This window comes from Nothobranchius furzeri, chromosome 5 (genome assembly GCF_043380555.1).
Source record: "Nothobranchius furzeri strain GRZ-AD chromosome 5, NfurGRZ-RIMD1, whole genome shotgun sequence".
NCBI lineage: Eukaryota > Metazoa > Chordata > Actinopteri > Cyprinodontiformes > Nothobranchiidae > Nothobranchius > Nothobranchius furzeri.
The window spans coordinates 65044282-65064124 of record NC_091745.1 but is presented as its reverse complement, the minus strand read 5'-3'; the positions used below and the strand labels follow the sequence as shown (position 1 = coordinate 65064124).

The 19843-nt window shown below is 41.4% G+C and overlaps 1 protein-coding gene across 16 annotated transcripts in view; it reads right to left on the bottom strand.

The window, feature by feature from the left end:
* Positions 1-11729, bottom strand: part of cspg5a (chondroitin sulfate proteoglycan 5a) — a 59510-nt gene extending 47781 nt beyond the window's left edge. For all 16 annotated transcript variants that reach the window (XR_008563314.2, XM_015949848.3, XM_015949850.3 and 13 more), the window contains exon 1: positions 10756-11729. Coding sequence is in view for 15 of the 16 variants with exons in the window: in XM_015949848.3 (XP_015805334.1) it covers positions 10756-10855 (100 nt within the window). In the remaining variant the exon portion in view is untranslated. The remainder of the gene's footprint in view (positions 1-10755) is intronic.
* Positions 11730-19843: the final 8114 nt, after the last annotated feature.

Below are 19843 nucleotides of genomic sequence, written 5' to 3'. Positions count from 1 at the left end.
TGTCTTAAGAAGACAGTGAAAATATATTATCAAATTGCTGGGTTATGTGACAGTTGGAGAACAAATTATAAAGGGCAAGGGGAAATTTTATTACTACTAATTTCGTTTATTTTTTCAAATTTATTACTTAACCTTATCATTCAATATTTTTTTATTTATGTTTCACATAAATACATAATTTTTTTTACTATACATATATATTTTTTTCATTTGTTTAGCACATTAGTTCACTGTATTATGTTAATGTCTACAATGACCTTATTATTACTATTTTTATATATTATTATTACTATTATTATTATTATTACTATTATTATTATATAAGAATTATTATTATTATTATTATTATTATTATTTTATAACAAGAAGAAGAAGAAGAAGAATTATTATTATTATTATTATTATTATTATTATTATTATTGTTATGTTCGAAATAAAGATTTCATTCATTCGTTTATTCATTCATTCATTCACATTTATATTGTCCATCAACTCTGCATCAGCTGAGGTACTCCTTAACCTTGAAGCATGTAAGCGGCAGTCTAACTCTATCGGTTATTTCTGGTCGGCGCTCAGTTTCCTGTTGCACGAAGCTCTGTGGGGCGGGGGGCATGCTCAACAAAAACAAACAAGATGTATTGCTCACATTATATCACAGTGCATGATAAGACACTGCACTTTTACGGATTTCTGAAAAACCATACATCATTTCTGAAAGGGAAAAACTCCGGAAAAATACTTCAAAGCTACTTTCAAGATTTGACCAAAACTCAAGAAAAACTTTTTAAAATGTATTGTTTATAGAATGTTTTAGCTCTAATAGACAAATGTTAAAGCTGAGAAAAATATCCATAAATGGACATAATCAGTGCATTACAAGTTTGCATTGTGTTCTTGTTTATTTTGCTTGTTACATTTTTGTATAGTTCAAGCAGTAACATGCCTGGTCGTGAGTCTTTACTATTGAAATTTTGTGGGTCAGAAACCAAAAAGTTGTTGAGTCAGTGCTGTAGAGCCACGGGTTGCACACTGTGTTAACCTTGCTTAAGTAAAAGGGGAAACCCTGAAATTTAAAATAATGAAATCCACACCTCAATGTGTGATTTAGCTCGTAACAGGAAAGCAGTCCTCTAAAACTGAGAACCATTCAACAACAAAAGCGTTTCTATTTGATGGTTTTGCTAATTAAGCTCACACACCTGCTTCTTTTCAGCTTTTCCACAAACTCACAGCAACACAGAAGAGCCAGCAGCTGATCGGGTCAAGCCTGTGTTCACCTACGAATGCTAATGCTGGCCTGCAGGCAGAGCCAGGTGGGAGGATTTTAGAAAATGAGATTAGGATCGCTACATTTCCTCACAAACAGATTGTTTGGGATGAGAAACATTATAGCTCCAACTGATCCGAACAAACACTTTGGTTCTGCTTCATTCCGATATGTGTTTGGGCTGCTTTCAGCTGCTTTTGGGTTTAGGAATCTGGACAAGTGGCGAGTCCATCACAGGAACACACACAAAGCCAAATATGCATTCACATAGGACAACTTAAGCTAACATGGATGTTTTTGGTTTCTATGTTGAGACTCATTGCAGAAAGGCCCAGGCTAGGTGTTGAACATGCAACTTCAACTGGTGCAAGGCTATCCAGCTGCGCCGCTGTGAAGCCCCTCGATCAGGCACACGGTGCTGTGAAAACATAGTTACAGATTTCTTATTTTTGCATAAGATCCAGGACTCCCTCCGAAAGCGATTTTATCTTGAGGGATTTCCTGGTAAAATTAAGGCTAAGTCATACTTTAATGTGTCAGATCAGAGAACAAATTTCCATATCAGAGAAAGAAACTTGAGAAAAAACAAGTCACTTCTTAAGAGGAAAAGCTCGTTTAAAAGTCAAGTTGCAATACAACCCACTCATGTTTGTTATAAAAAAATTCAGGGTCACCAGAATTATTTCATAAAATGTTAATTTACTCTGATCAGAAACAAACCCGTTGTACTAGATATGCCAGTGATTGCCTAGAAATCTAGAGAGAAAGCAAAATTATTTGGCATTGCAGGTCGGTCTAGCCATTCTCTATAAGAGCCTCAGCAGGCCTACCATTGGCCTGATCGATCTTGTGCCTTGCCAATCACAGCCCTCCATTGGTTTGGTGGGTGGGATGATGCAATGGAGTGGAACAACAAAGATGGCTGCAGCTCATTTGGGCTTTTGTTTGAGTCAAGAGCAGATAGAGGTACTCAAGTTTATTTAGAAAAAGGATGCATCTGCAGCTTCAGCGGTGTATGGAGGACTGCCTTGTTGACTGACATGCGTAACAGTGAATAGGTCACGTTGTTCGTTGTTCAATAGCGTGCAGAGATGGTTCGAAAGTAATCGTAGATTCCGCCTCACTACTGAGCTTTGTTTATGAGTTGTGGCCAGACTAGATATTCACATGCGGCTTGGCAGACTATGTGATACAAAATCAATGGCAAAGCGTGCAAAATTCTTGCAAAACATCTATGATTCCCAGAGCACTAAAGTCGTCATTTGCATATTTTCACTGTGTGGGCGTCGGAACGAGCTCCCGCACCGTAAGAACAAACATCCCAGCTCTAAAACCGATCTTTCATCCACGTACGTCACACGTCATGTGATCAGGAAGCAGAAAATCCATGTGTTAGGAGATGGTTTTGGGCCACTGCTGTTAAAAAAAAGTGAGGCACGAACCGGAAAAGCTTCTGCCGATCGCAATTCAACTACGGTTTATGAAAGAATGGATAACGCTCGAAACGCGCAGATTCTTCCTGATGTAAGAGGTGAGTCTAATCTTTGTTTTGGTTGTTTTGGCGTTGACATCATCCTAACGCGCAACATTCTGTGACTCTTAACAAAACTGTGAAAACATTGAAAAACGCTGGCAGCAAAGGGCTTTTCTGATCAGGAAACAGCTGGCAATATCTAGGGATGCACCGATCAGGTTTTTTGCTGCCGATTACCGATACCGATATCAAAGAATGCTGATCATCGATACTGATCACGTGGATTGGCCAGAAATTTTCTACAACATTATAATGAGTGCTACAAACTACATAATCTGGGAATAAAGGAAATGTAACCTAATCTAAAATGGTCTGTATTAAGGTTGTCACCAGTGGCGGAGCTTTATATGTGCAACATGTGCGGCCGAACAGGGCGGCAGTCTGGAGGGGGCGGCATTTAATTTATTTTATTTTTTATTTATTTATTTATTTATTTAATTTTTTTCTTCCATCAACCGATACATCAACAAAACATAGAAATCACATGTTCTTCATAATAATAATAGTGATGAGTGATGATAATAATAATATTTCTGTAATAAAAGCACAACAAAGTCATTGTTTGCGTTTATATTGGGATTTTATTGCGCCCCCTTGTGTCCGCCGCGCCTCTGTAGTGCGCTCTATAGCGCCCTTCTTCAGGTGGGGGGCGGAGGGATCTCGGAGAGTGATGATGGAGGGATACAGGTACCGTTTCACATATCACCGCTCACAAACATAATGGAGAAGAAGCGGTCCAAGCCATCTGGTGCCCAATTTCGGAAAAAAAGAAAAGACGAGGAGGAGAAACGAGGAAAAGATGCAGGTATGCATCTCTTTATTATTTAGTTGGTATTTTTCCCGCCTGTCCCCCAACTTATTGATTAACTAACCTCTCTAATCTGTACGTTTTGCATGGTGCTATGATGATCCCTTCAAATGTCTTTTGCTAGCTTCTTACGTTGCATGTATTTAGAACTACTTCCAACCGCTAGCTTTTTCTTTGTCAAATGAGCTTTTATGAAAAGCTAAGATTGGGAAAACCGAAAGGCTGATAACCAAACGCTATCAAATTAAAATGAGTCTTTGAGAATTTTGCTGAAATACATTGATGGCGTGCGGCAGGTCTCGCGCATTTTGCCTTTCTTTTTGGACTCGGGAAATGAGCTGCGTATTATTTACCCCACGAAAAACGGAGCGGCAGCGGGCCACTGGAGATGCCCTGCTAGTAAGATCCCGTGTATACTGTAAACTGCCATAACATAAAAACTATAATAGCTAGAGCGGTCTTTTTTTAGCTGAAAGTTGAGACTGTCTCGCCTTTCAGCACTGTACAAGTCGATGATGTCATCGTGTTGCGTTAAGTGTGCTGCACAGCACACCGCGGCTATGTTAACTCACAGTGACCTTGAAGCAGCGTGGGAGAGTTGAAGAATTTAACCAGTTAAAATGGATTCATGGATATTTAATCAATAGTTGTGGCTCCTCTGGTCATTTAGTTCTTTGTGTGCCGGAGACATTTGCTGAATAAGGAAATAAAAACTTAAAATGACAAAAAAAATTAGGGGAAAACACTTGTTTTGTGTCTTATTAATTATTAATGATTCATTGATTGTTGGTATTTTAACTTTTGGTAAAGGAAAACACACAATTTCCAGGCAGCCCCAGTCTGGAGAAGTGATGGTGACATCAGCCGTTAAAAATAAATAATACTCTGAGGTTTTTATGAATAATTTGTACTTTTACTTGAGTATTTCTCTAACACCAGTACTTTTACTTGTAAATGAGTAATATTTTAGCAATGTAACAGTACTTGTACTTGAGTACAGATTTTCAGAATTCTTTCCACCACTGCTGAAAACTGTAAATGCTCATTGTAACATGTTAATTAAAATGCTTAAGCAACAGACGTGACATGAAGATTGTATTGTTTATTTTATGCATCAGGAGTCCTACACAGATAGTTTGGGATGACATCAGCTGACACTGAGGAACAGCCATCTACCTCCACTGCTCATACCAGTAGGCCAGTATTTGAACTCGAGGAGGGACAGTCTGCTGGCACCACATCTCCCCAGGAAGATACTTTAGGTGGGTTTTGCACACGTGTGTGCGTCCAGTAAACATTTAGCTATAGACATTTAAATAGTATTTTCACAGAATATGGGAATTGTTCCATATAGCAATGTGGTGAGTTATGCTTCCATTTTCTGTCAATAGAGAGACCTACCAGTATATGTGAACTTGATGAGGGACAGCCAGCTGCCACGTCTCCCCAACAAGATATGTCAGGTAAGTTTTGCACAAGTGTGTGTGTGTGTGTGTGTGTGTGTGTGTGTGTGTGTGTGTGTGTGTGTGTGTGTGTGTGTGTGTGTGTGTGTGTGTGTGTGTGTGTGTGTCCTGCAAACATTAGAGAAATTTGAATGTCACATATTGTATTTTAATAGAATATGTGAAATGGTCCACATAGCAATGTGTTGAGTTACGCTTCTGTTTTCTGTCAATAGAGAAGCCTGAACGATCAACCAATGAGTCCAATTGAAGGTGATGATGAGCCTCTTTCTTCAGACCCAGCCAAGTGGCCATCACCAATTACCGACAGCATACGCACAGAGCTAGTTCGAAGAGGACCTACCAAGGTGCCAACTACTTTCATATTTCCCAGGAATGAAGGCGATGGCAGATGTTGTCATCATCACTATTTCAGTAGAACTTTGACAAGTGGAGAGAAGGTGGCCAGGAGCTGGATGTTGTATTCGGTTAGCAAACGTTGTTATATATAATACAATCCACGCAATTTGAAACAAAGTTGTAGGTGTAATTTTTTTTCTTGTGTGTGTTTGTGTGTGTGTGTGTGGGGGGGGGGGGGGGGGGAGTCACGGGGGATCTCGCACAGGGCGCCATTTAGACCAGCTCCGCCTCTGGTTGTCACGGTGTGAAAATTTAACCTCGTCACGGTTATTTTGGTTATTGTGACCAAAATAACCAAGGTTTTTGGTATTATCGCGGTATATTTTTTTTAAACGTGCTACATTTTCACACAATTAAATAAACCCTATATGTCAGGAAATATTGTCCTCAGTTTGTGTCTAAATTTTGCCTAAAATGTGTTATTTTGTAATTATGTTGTTTATTTGTTTACATTTTTTCTCTTTAGTCTGTAAAATACCAATATTTGCCCATAACGTCTTATTTTTTGTCTGTTTGATGTCATCATTTTAAAAATATTAGATCAGATGATACTCAGTACTCAAGTAGCCTTCTAATCAGATACTTTTTTTTACCCTTACTTGAGTAACAAACCCTATATCAGGAAAATATCATCCTCGGTTTGTGTCCTTCCAGTGAGCTTTGCAGATTTGGGAAAATGTCATCAGGCAGTAATCATTGTTAAATTCATAATTATTCTCGGAGAGAGACCAACTCTTATCTGCCCCTGGGAGCCCCGTAATGCATAGCGTCATTTCAACATGGGGGTGTCCGCGACATGGTTTATATGCAGGTAGCGGCGCTGCGGCTGCTTTATATAGCGACTCGTTGCATTCTCCCTCAACCCAAATCCTCGGATCATGCATTTTAGCTAAAATGCTAACGTTAGCTTGCCTTGCATTGACTGTAGAGTTGTGGGTGATGGTCACGCAGATGTGTCATGAGATTTGAAGCGTTGCTGCCTTTCACAGACACTTTTCCTGCACGTGCTGCAAACAGGATAGCCGTCTTCTATCAACTGTCCCTCTGCATTCTTCAAATATCCAAAATATGCCCGTACTTCCCACTTTGTCTTCTTTGAGGGATAAAAAATGTCCTCTCGAGCACTGCTGTCTCCTCCTTTGGCCATTATTTCAGCTTTAGCTTCAAGAAAGTTTTGGTTGTAAACAACAACGTGCGCATGTGCCACCGGCAACTTCAGCAGATGATACGGTGGCTGGTAAGGGTCACCGCGCCTACACCGCAGCCACGGTAAACCCACCGAGATGATATAGTTTTTTGAAAAACAAGATGGTTATTATTATTGTCAACTTTTTTTTTACCGGGGTTTACCGCTACACCGGTTACCGTGACAACCCTACCTGATCGGTCTGCTTTGATCTATTTTGAAAACTCCGATCAAAACCAATAGGGGCGCTATCGGCCGATTACAATCAAATGCCGATCCATCGGTGCATCCCTAACAATATCGCGATATTGGTAAAAATATCAATGTAATTTCTCAGGGTGTAGTTTTGGGGGTTGGGATTCATCCAGCCCATCAAAGCCCCCTCTTCCCATTTTTAACTCTGATTAAACCAGGCAATTCCCATTACTGTGCTATGATTCTTCCTGTTGAACCCCTCTCTAACAATGTAACATTTACCTGGCATTCTGGTGTCCACGGGTCATGTATGCAAACCCAATACACCTGACTCACACACCCAACACACACCTGACTCACACACCCAATGCTGATAATGAAATCATTATGCAAAAAAGATTAATACAGCTGTATGAATAAGTACACCATCTTCGAATTAGAGCACCCACTCTTGTTGGTTTTAAACACACACACACCACACACACACACACACACGCGCGCGTGTTCAATATCCCCGTAGTCACCCAGTTTGGCAAGAAAAGTGGGCATGTGCCAAAACCTGAACAACATTTAGAGCTTAATGAAATTCATACCACGCTATGGCAGCGATATGGACACGCTGTTCTACTGGCCACCATCAGGGGATGTGCATGGTTTCCATGGAGACAAAGAGAAGGAGGGTGAGTGAGTGCAAAGCTATTCTTCACCAATAACCAGAGTTGCACCGGGAGAGTATAACTCCTGCCAAAAATTAAACTTTATTTGCCTTTTACTAGAAAAAGGCAGGAGTGGGTTAGTCGTATCACTGAGGGCGGATTAGGATTACAGATTACACAGCTGCACATTTAAAAATACTTGTCAGACAACAGATAGATGTGTCAGATGGCCAAAGGAGAACAGACACAGAGAGGATGAGGTGGGAGGACATCCATGAGTTTGTGAGCTTAACCGAGCTGTGGACGGCATTACTCCATCCATCACCCATACCTTATCTGTTGTTGGGGGAGGGGAGGAGGTGAAGACGGCTGCATGTCTTCAGTATTAAACAGAGAGGAGAGGAGGATTATAAACTCCAAAAGAAGGGAGCCTGCACTGATTGAGGAAATGGCCGAGGGTACTTTGGTCATCCTCCGCCGGCTTCAGGGCAGCTGGATTTATTCGCCCGAGCATCGTTCACCGGTTGAGAGAAGGCAATGTGTGTGTGTGTGTGTGTGTGGGGGGGGGGGGGGGGGGGGTTAGCCCAAGGCTGTAGTCTGCACCAGATCTGCCAACCTCTTTTTGTTTCATCATAAATTCATCATAAATGCACCTGAGCTGAAACTGACAAAGTGACTCAAATTGACATAAAATCACTGTGTTGAATTTCATTATTTTAATATTCTGACCTGATCGAGAGAGAGAGAGAGAAATGGAGGGATGTTTCTTGTCTGCCTGTCCATCCTTTAGCTTTTATCTCCACACAAGAGTTACAGAAACTGCCCATTTTTTGTCAGATATTGAGGTAAATATAAAAGATGTTGTAAAGTGACACTCCCACTTCAGCCTTCAGCCTCTCAGGGTTAAATATTATCATTTCCAGCACTCAAAACACAAGTTCAACCATCAATGATGAATTTGCACCTGCAGTTTGGTTCATACTTTTATTCATTTGCAGGGTTTTCCTGCATTTTGGTTTCTTTTCACACAGAAAACTGCAGACAAAGAACAACACATCTCCACAAATCAGGTGCAAATGCTGATTGGTCCGATTGTCAAGGGGCGGCGCTACCTGAGGTAAATACCAGTAAAAGGTGGGGTTTTCTGATCCTGAGCTAGCTGTCAGCACACTCTAACGCCCCTCCCTGAGCTGCGACGAGCTCCTCAGTATTTTTATGCATCAGAGTTTATAAATCTGTCCAAATATCAGTCAGGTCAGGTGATCGTCCAGGTGAGTCCTTGCTGCACTTTCAGCTAGCTATAGGAAGGCCCTCCTGCATCTCAGAATGCTATACAAACCTACAGGAAGGTGTCTGGGTCACACTTCTGGGGTTGTGTCAAACAATCCAGGTGTAAATACAGCATCTGCTCATTTTTAAGGGTGACTTCAACCATCAGAGACTGTAAAACTAACCTCCAGTTCCATAAATAATCTTGTTGAGTTCTATAGCGGGAGGACATGGGGGAGAGAAAAGCTTCCTGTAAGGAAATCAAATATTATATTATATTATATATTTTATAATATTATATTATGAAATTCACTTCAGGTTCATTTTTTATCACTTTGCAGCAAAATCGTTGTCATTTCTTGGTATTTGGCATAAAGTTGGTGAGATTTAATGTTGCTTTGATGTGAAAAATAAAACTTCTTAATAAACTTAACACAAAAAGTAAGGAAATCATGCATTAAGAATTATTTGCTGTAACTCGTAAACGTTGGTAGAGGTTGTCCAGGACCTGCCAATCAGGAGTCACCTGACTGAAACACACCTGGAAGCACCTGAAGCTGAAATCTACATTAAATATCAACACCCATATGTTTGGCTGTTCATAGTAAAGGTGACTAGTCCGGTTTTTCAGTAAAATAACATTTTTTTCCCCAAACATCTTGTTAACATAAATAATTAAACAGCCCAACATACATTTCTTTATGTTGCATGGTGAGTTGTAGGATTTATTGCTACATTTGGTGCCATCTTTTGTATGAAGGGGTGATTAGTTACAGAAGACAGTAATAAAAGGCCATGATTGACAGAAACACATAAAACCAGTGCAGAAATGCAGAAATTAGTGCAGCTAATTACTTCTGCTAGCTTGTTTTAGAGGGATTTCTTTACAAGTAAACAAAAATTAGATTAGTTTTAGTCAAACCTTTCCAATGATGTAACCTGAAACACCGAATTGGTGCTAAATGAGACACAAAACATAAAAATCAAATATGAATGCTGGACAGAGACAAATCAGACAGATTAAATCTGATTATCACAGCGGACTGATTTCACCCTCGTGTGCAATAAATCTCAGACAAAGAGCCGTGGGGCTTTCCTTCAGTGTTTAGGTTTTTTTTCTGCTTTTCTCCTCTGTATCAGAATGTCCCTCAGACCCCTCCATGAATTATTCATCAGCCCCTCCCCTCTCACCCTAATCCTGCCTTTGTGATGTGGTGCCTCCGTGTGCCTCTGGGACCCAGTTTACTGCATCAACTGGACGCTGTCACAAATCTGAAGTTGTCCAATGATGCTCCTGCAGCAGATGAAGGTGTGTGGTGCTCTGAGGGTTAATACAGTGACCTGATTCTGCTGTGGCTGCTTTATAAAATACTGTTATCGTAATGCATCCCATCATTACGTGTGTTCTCTGAGCATCACATTGAGAACCACTGGGATATTGGGATTCATTTTTACATCTTTATCCACCAAAATCAGCCTTTATTCTCTTAAAACTGATGTATTATACATAATCATTCTCCTTTACCTCCTCTGATGAATTCATAAAGACCCACTTGTGTCTTCTACCCTCATCTAATTTAGCTTTATGCATTTTTTTTGTTATCAGTGAAATCAAATAAAGCTCTGCAGGTATAGTTTTCCCATCAGTCATCTTCCATCTGTCTCTTTTTGATCACTAATAAAAAGGTCCTTAGGATTTATAAAACTGGTATTTGCACCAATATAAATGTTTGAAGTTCATGCTGTTCTTTTCACCGACTATAAAATGTTAGATTATGAGTAATTTAGCAGATTTTAGCAGCCAGTGCTCATTAATATCTGATGAAGCTTCCTAACCTATAATCAGAGCCTCACTGACCTCCTTTCTGCTGCGCTCTGGGAGCATGCTATGGTGCTCCGAGAGGATGTTCTGCAGCAGCAGACCCAAATAAAAGCAATTACCGGGAAGCTTTGGCGTGATTTCGGTCTAGTTTCTTACCGTGCACGGACAGAGGGATCAGGTGCAGAGCCAGGACGCACGACAGCAGCGTTTGTCTCCAGCATCCCGAGCGTTCGCTCGCCTTCTTCTTCTCTCGCATCCTTATGGTGCAGCGGTGGTCTGACAGTCCGACGGGAGGGATCAAACCTTGGTGCTGGTGGCAGAGTTCGCAGATCGTGTAGAAGTATTCCGGGATGGTGATCTGTTGGTGCGCGTGCAGTCTAGACTCCAGGCTCTGCGCGCTTCTCCTCCATAGCCGCTCGGTGTCTGCGTCTCCGCGCTCTGCAACAGTTCGGATCGCTGAGGCGGGTTTTAGGGATCCATGGCCCCCAGAACGGCGAAGAGAGGATCGGGTGGAGGTGGCGGGGGCTCGGTTCGGTCTGGATCGGTGCTTTTGGGCACTTTGTGGCTGAGAGGGAGTCACGCACGGCCGTGTGGAGCGCGCTCGGCAGCCTTCTCATCTGATGACAAAAATGTTGATGCCCCCTCCCCATCCCACCTCCCCCTTTTCTTCCCTCCCCAATTCTCCCAAGACACTTCCTCTTCCTCTCTCCATCTTCTCATAAACTACTCTCACACCTCTTGCCCATGTTTCCATTCCTCATTTTCTCTTCCACTTTTACTTCTTTTTTAAACCACTTCGTTCTGGTCCTCCTTAGTTTTACAAATTCCCCGATTTATTCCCCTCGGGCTTTTTTCAGTTATTTTAAGAATGAATTTTAAGTAATAATTCGTTTTCCTTCATCCCGTTCACTTTTCCTTCCCTGGATCTTATTTCAGCCTAAACCTCATTTTTGAAGGTTTCCCCTAACTTTTTTCTCCTAAATTTCCATCCACCTTCGGACTATTCTCTCTCTCACAGAAACTTTTAGTGCACATTCCCCTTTGGATAACTGTTCGTCCATTATCTGTCCAGATCGTTATTAAACTTTCCGTCTAATCCTAGAAAGTTCTCATCCACAAAGGGACACATCCCTGCTCTTCAAACTTGTCCAGCTCTGATCAGCTTCCTCCCCCTTCGCAGAGGTTTCTGGTCATGTATTCCAACAGGAGTTCACACTAAACTCGTTTTATGACATCAGAAGCACCATCAGCGTTGATGGTGACAGAGGTAGGCCAACAAAGGGGAGGAGAAGATGGAGGGAGGGGGGTCACCAGGGTGGGGGGTCTGCTCACATGGTGATGAATGTCTATAGAGCCCTGGGGGTAATGATGGGGAGTGGGGGGGGGGGGGGGGGTCGTGGGCATTCTTCCACACAACCCAAAAACAGCATGAATGAAGAAAGATGGGCTGAACAAAAGAGAGGGAGTGAGAGACTGGCAGCAAGAGAGAGACAGACAACGGGAGAGCGAGAGAGACAGAGAGACAGAGAGAGAGAGAGAGAGAGAGAGAGAGAGAGAGAGAGAGAGAGAGAGAGACAGAGAGAGAGAGAAACAGAGAGAGAGAGAGAAACAGAGGGGGAGAGAGAGAGAAAGAGATAGAGAGGGATATGGAGATGGAGAGAGAGAGCGAGACAGGCAGACAGACAAAGAGAGAGAGAGAGGGGGAGACAGAGAGAGAGAGAGAGAGAGAGAGAAACAGAGGGGGGGAGAGAGAGAGATAGAGAGGGATATGGAGATGGAGAGAGAGAGCGAGACAGGCAGACAGACAAAGAGAGAGAGAGGGGGAGAGAGAGAGAGAGAGAGAGAGAGAGAGAGAGAGAGAGAGAGAGAGAGAGAGAGAGAGAGTGTGTGTGTTCTGGAGTGTGTGTGCAGCAGCTGGAAGCAGCAGTAATACCAGATTTGTTTGGTTCCTCTGATAAAATGTTTGCTGTAATAAAAACACGTTCACTGAATTGTGAAAAGTGGGTCAAGAGGACGTTTGATGCGCTTCCATATTAAAAAATACACACTGCGGCTTTAAGAAATCATTCATGGATCCATAAAATTCCACAAAGTTATGCCGAAAAATCTGGAAAAGCTTGAAGAAAAGTGACCTCTGTGTGTGTTTTAAGTGTTTCTCTCTGTGAGATGAGCTGATGGCATCACTGGCAAGAACAACGATAAGTAATGTGTTAAAATCTTCATCATGTTTTATTCTAGACTCTCAAGTCGGGTTAAATCTATGATGATCTTCAGTGATAGACTGACAAAAAACTACTTAAAACTAATATTGTACAAATTACATAATCATGACATCATTGTTAGATGTGTGTGTGTATGTACACACACACACACACACACACATTTAGTTTTACGAAGACACACATGCCCGCACACACCCTGATCAGACATCTCTTCTGTCTGGAAATGTTATTTTCAGATTAATTCCTCAGATTTTTAGGATTAATGTCTCTTATGGTTGTGCTGTTTGGGGTCACGTGATGTTGTGATCATCCAGATGCTCCAGTAATACTAAACAGAGGTCAGAGGTCATCAACCCAAGCATTACAGCCATCTAATCCCTGCTGTGTAACCCACCTAACACATAGACACATATTAAAGGGAATCATAAACAAGACCATCAGTTGTTTAAGTATCATTAAACTCAACAGATAATCAGATTCAACTCAATTAGACACAATTTTGAACCATAAATCTGACAAAAACATCCCTAAAATCTCTTTGACATGTACAAACGTGAAACTGAAACCATTTCCAGTACATTTCTGGAGTAAAATTTAACATTTATTCTTTTTTTTTATTATTCTGGCTGCATATTTTATCTACAAACTCACATCAAACCACCGCTGTCCTCAAATCCTCCAGATTGAGCATCAGGATTAGTATCTTCATCAGAAACCTGCCATATCCAGTCCTGTACACATCTACTGCCCCCTGGTGGAGGATCTAGAGGTGGTGAGGACCAGTTTTATTGCTTTGTATGGTTTAGTTATGAAGTAAAACATCTTGTATGAAGACAAACACCTGCAGCAGGAGATTAGCGATGACTGATGAAAGACAAAATCCAGAAGGTTGGTCAACATCATGAATCAGCAGTCATCACAACACACAGCGACTGCTCGCTCACATTTAAACCCTCATAAGCAAACAGCAGCATGTCTGTGAAACACATGAGCAGCTGTTAATCTGAAAACAGAGAATATCTGTGTCACCGTGCTAAAATGGCATTTCTCACAGTCAGCTCAGTACACTCTGCTATACACAGCTGATGTGCCTTTAAGGGTATGTATGAATTATTAGTGCACATTCTGCAAGTATAGATGGATATTCTGGTCCTAAAACAACTTTGATGTAAAAAAAAAAGTTTCATATTTTACATTTATTTTTGGCAGAAATATAAACTTTTTAACAGAAATGTTGGAGGTAAAGCAGTGGTCCCTGAGGGCCTCCATCCCTGCTTCCACACATCAGACTCATCAGATTCCAGTCAGGCTCGTTGGAGCAGAAAAAACACGTTAAACATGCAGGATGGTGGCCCTCCAGGAGTAAGATTGGACATTGTTGTTGTATCACAAAAAAGTTACAGTTGGGATTACAAGTTTGTTTGTTTAGAGGCGGTTATCCTGTCAGTCAGGTAAGAATATTCACAGAGACGAACGACAAGTTAAGCAGAAAGGTGCTTAAAAAATCTGAGACTGATGTCAGTCCCCAAACACTGATCATCAGAAATGGACAATGAAGAATTGAAGGATGGTAAAATGTCCTGTGTGGAGCACCTTTTATTGTCCCAGAACTTCCGAGGATCTAACATGAGGATTATGTATTCATTGGGTCTGTTGGCTAGCATAGGACTGAGATAACAGATACATCAGGTGGATCAGAGCTTCACACCTCCTGACTGTTACGGGTGTTATGTAACCAAACAGACAATAACCGCTTGATCATTTCATTTGATTATGGAGGTGGATGCAGACAAAGACTGGGTGCCACATACTCTGTAACCATGGAGTCTGTGTTTCTACGGCAACAACCTCCTCCAACGAAAGAGAGAGGATATGTGGTGGTTTGTAAGCACACACGCAGGCAGATGTACTCGGACTAGTAAAAACTCATGGTGAAACAAACAGCACTTCCTTTTTGGATTTACTGCTTAATCTGCATCCCAACCCTCACCCAGAATTGCTGGACACACCTATAGACCAGGGATTCCCAAAGTGAGCTGCCACTAGGGGGTGCGCGAGGTGAAAAGTGTAATGGCTGCGGAGCTCAGAGAAGTCTGTCATATGTCACCATTAGCGTAGCCAGAAACTCATCTGTGGGTGGGCCAAAGAAAAAGTAAGTGGGCCCAATAAATGTAACTGAAAACAGGTATATTTTTGCGTGCGTGTCCTCCACATGTGCCCTAGCTTCATAATAACAATGTGCTGAGCTTCAGCATTCTGGCCTGCGCACGCCGATATGTTCCATATTTGATCATTTTTAACAGTGTTGGAGGAATCTGAAGGTGGTGAGTCATTCTGGCAGATTGTAATTAACACCCTGTCTCATGCAGGTGTTCTGACATTGTAAACCTCACACACAGAACATTGTGGATGTAACTAAATAAATCAACAAATTATTCCCATTCAGGCTATTAACGGCGCGCTGACGATCTGAAGTTCAGAGTGCGTCTGTCAGAGGTCAGACGCGTTCCAGCGGAACCACGGCTCACGGGTGCACAAGTGAGCACATCTGGGCTGGGCAGAAGTAATTTTACAACATTGGTTTAAATAGCGCCAGTAACGAGACGCGGTCACTTGAGCGGCTGTGCTGCGCACGCGCACACACACAGATTCAATAAGCGCGGACGCTGCGTAAACTCCAGCGCGCCGTCAGACTGCAGACAGAAATGAGCGCTGCCTCCTCCGTGATAAAAACTTTTAAGAGGTTTTATAACAACATTTCAGGTCAAATTAAGATATTAGCTTCTATTTTGGGATGACGTATTAAAGTCGGGTCCGCTCCAGCAGTGACTCCTCATGAACCTGACCACAAGTCCTGTTACTGCCGCATTCCTGTCCGCGTGGCAGTGGATCGCAGATTCAGCCACACCATAAAACAGCAATAAGTCTGTCTGAGGCAAAAGTGAACCTCATGGCGTTTCCATCTTTTCCCATAAAGACATTTGATTACGCACAAGTAGGTGGCCAGCTCAGGTTTACGCAGAGCAGAAGGAAGGAGAGCGCTCTGGCCGCACAGGTTAAACGTTCCTACTTTAAGAAAACCGTTAAATTGCATTGTTTATGTGCTACCTGGGCACTCTAAACATTTATTTAAAATTAAAGCAAAGGAAATTGTAATGGTATCGAATGTTTATTAATTACTATTTAAAAAATGAAAGTGATGGGGAAAAAGGTCGATCATATTTTTTTAACCCTGTCTGTTTAGCTTGACATCGGATATATATACATATATATATATATATATATATATATATATATATATATATATATATATATATATAGCCATGCCCTGATGTGGGGGCTGGGGGGGGGGGGGCTGCGTCGATATGGTTGGGACATAGAAGGGGGTGCGCGGCTAAATAAGTTTGGGAACCACTGCTCTAGACAGTGGTGTCCAACCCTGGTCTATGAAGGTATATTTGGGGCAATACCATTTGTGTTTTTGAGTGAAGTCACAGAGGAAAATTCAGAAAAATCCTATTTTTCCACAGGTACAAAACAATAGCTACACCTATTCAAAATCTTTGGTACGCAAACTGTATTTGTTGAGTCACATATCAGAAAGTATCTTACAGTTGCAGTTTTGCCCCACTTGATACAAAAAATGGTGCAAAACACATCCACATACTTGTGTATGAAAATAATAACTTGGGCCTTTTTTTTACTGTCACTCCCAAACACAAAACTACTGTTTTACTCCTTCATTGCAGGTACACAATATTTGTTACTGTAAGTTGCAGAACATGCAATTCCTGCTCTAATAATTTTGCTCCACTTATTCCAGCACATCTGGAGAATAACTAACTCAAACACTTGTATTAACATCTTCCCACAGACGTATGGTTTTGTCCATGATCACCAGCCTACATATTTCAGAGGTTTCTCTGCTTAGCACACCTGATATTAACCATCAATTGATTAACAGGCTTCAGCAGAGCTTGATTACCTGCTAAAAAGAAAAACCCAAAACATGCCAGATGGTTCCCCTTGAAAAGAAAAAAAAAGAAAAAGTAGTAGAAGTAGAAGTAGTAGTAGTAGTAGTAGTAGTAGTAGTAGAAGAAGAAGAAATCTTTTCTATAGCGCCTCTCAAGATAAAAATCACGAGGCTCTTCACAAAAACAAAAAATGTAAAAATATAAAAACTAGAATGTAGAAAATGATAAAAAAATATATTGAGGACCAGAAAAGGATACCCACGTCTTTGGGGTTGGAGAGAAGAACTCAGAGAAGAGTGACTAGCTCTTCACAACAAACTGAGTCAACTGAGGAGATTTTGGAATCTCCTGGATGCCTTCTGTGGTAGGTATTTCAGAAAAACCCCTCCAGGAGGAGAGCTCAGAACAGCCTCAGGACTAGGAGTCATATGGATGCGGTGGAGGAGGCAGATGGGGATAAGGAGGTCTGGGGTTCTCTGCTTAAGATGTTGGAGGATAGGTGGAATGGATAGTTGTTGTTCATTTGCATCTTTGGATGAACATGCAAGTGAAGATGATGGAGTGAAAATGAGGGTTGTTTCCCCACACTTGCACAGAAAAGATTTAGCCGCACTAAGCTCAGCTGGCTAAATCTTTTCTGTGCATCCCAGCCACTTCCACCCCATCCAAATAGATCTTCTCTGCAGCTGGGAACATCTGCTCTCAAAAGAGAGCAAGCATTTCTCCAGAAAGTCGCAATGCTAACTTTCCTGACTGTGAACAAGAGCCTTGTGTAGGAAAAATGACTATTTTAGCTGGATATGTTTGTTAGCACAAGTCATTTTTGTGTGCTATTTATTTTTGGTTTTAGGTGCCTACCTCCATCTGACTGTGTAGCATTTGTATTAACAGGTTACAAAAGTTGTTTGATAAGCTATCATCTTGACTTATTATTAGATGGCACTGACTTAACTGATCACACTTCAAACTAGAAGCTAGTGATGGGCATATTTGAGTACCCTGGTGCAATAAGCTATACTTTTATGCATGACACGATAATTAGACTAATCATCAACAAAACTGGCGATTAGTCGACTATTTAAATAGCTGTTTGTGACAGCCCTAGTTCCAACCCTCACTTATGGTCATGAGCTCTGGGTAGAGACCGAACGGGCAAGAAGGCAGATACACGCAGTCAAAATGAGTTTTCTTCGCAGGATATCTGGGCTCCCAGAGATAGGGTGAGAAGCTCGGTCATCCGGGAGGGGCTTGGAGTAGACCTGCTGCTCCCCCACATCGAGAAGAGCCAGTTGAGGTGGCTCGGGCATTTGATTACAATGCCTACTGGAGGCCTCCCTGGTGAGGATTTCCAGGCATGTCCAACTGGGAGGAGACCTAAAGGCAGACCCAGGACACTCTGTCTGGGCCTCTTGGCTTAGGCTACTGACCCCACGACCTGACTCCTGATAAGCGGAAGAAAATGGATGGGTGGATGGATACACTTCAACTGTGAGACAGCATGTAAAAAATCCAGGAAATCACACAGTATGGGTTTTAAAGGATATATTTTACAATGATGCAAAAATACAATTTAGCACTGTCAAGTTATTTGTGTGGTACACAATCCCCACTTGAAAGGGATCATCTAGCTGGACAAATGTGTGCAAGGTTCCACTCAGGACTTCATAACTTCACTTTTCGTTTTCCTTTATTTCATTCTAATTTCATATTATTTGAGATGGAAATAGGAGGTGGCGAAGCATGAAGCGAGGCAAAGCCTGCGAGCAGGTGAAAAACCTAAACAAAAACAGTGTGTGTACTAAGAAACAGTGTAATTGTGTACAATTTCATTATATCTATATAAGCTAACATTTATAAAATAGATAAATGCATGATTACAACATGATTAATTTAAGCTAACATTGATAAAATAAATTCATGATAAATTCATTGGAACCCAAACTCACTCAAACTCCTCATTGCAACTTTTTATGATTCAACTTTATATCAAAACCTTAAATAATTAGCAGATTTGAAATAACTTATTTAACAATCAACACCAAGTTGATTACTAAACACCCAACACAAACATTTATGACGCGCATCAGAGTCTACAGTGCCAGCTCCGAGCTGCGCTAAACAATCATCCATCAGCTGATCGGCATCACACACACATGCGTTACAAATCAGCGTCTTACCGGCTGCCTCTCCAGTCTTTTTGATGAATCTCATTAGCACCTCTCTGGAGGATCACCGCGTTGGTGCTTCCTCTAGGAACTTTCAACACAAGTTTTCTCCTCTGACATGTTCTACATAAAACATTTCAGGAATTGCGCAATGACACACTGAGACGTGGAGCGACACGTGCACTGACCTTAATTAGCCACTTACCCCGTGTTTCTTTTATTCCTTTTTATCTTCTATTTTATTTTATTTTTTCAACTTTTTATGTTTTTTTTGTTTGTTTGTTTGTTTGTTTGTTTTTATTTTAATTTAAAATACGAACGCTGTATAATCAAGATTTTGTCCACACAAGCACAAACAAGGAAGATTTGACAATCACAGACCTGGTATACTTCTTCCTCATAAGAAGCTCTGCTATCCTCCTCTTGTTATCTGTGTAAATGTCACCTGATTAAATTTGCTATATGTATAAAAGACACCTGTCCACACCTTCAGTCACATTTCAGTATCCACCATAGCCAAGACCAGAGAGCTGTATAAGGACACCAAAGACAAGATTGTACACAAGACTGGGATGAGCCAGTCTACAATAGACAAGCAGCCAGAGATCGACATTTAGAGGGATTATTAGAAAATGGAAAAAGTATAAGATCACTAACAATCTCCCTCGATCTGGGGCTCCATGCGAGATCTCACCTCGTACAAATGATCTCGGGAATAGGGGAACAGGTCAATGACTTGGAGAGAGCTGGGAACACGGTAACAAAGGTTAATATTACTGACACACTACATCGTAATGGGTTAAAAGCTGGTCCCCCTGCTTGAGCCAGCACATGTCCAGGCTACAGTTTGCCAAAGACCATCTGGATAATCCAGAAGTGGACT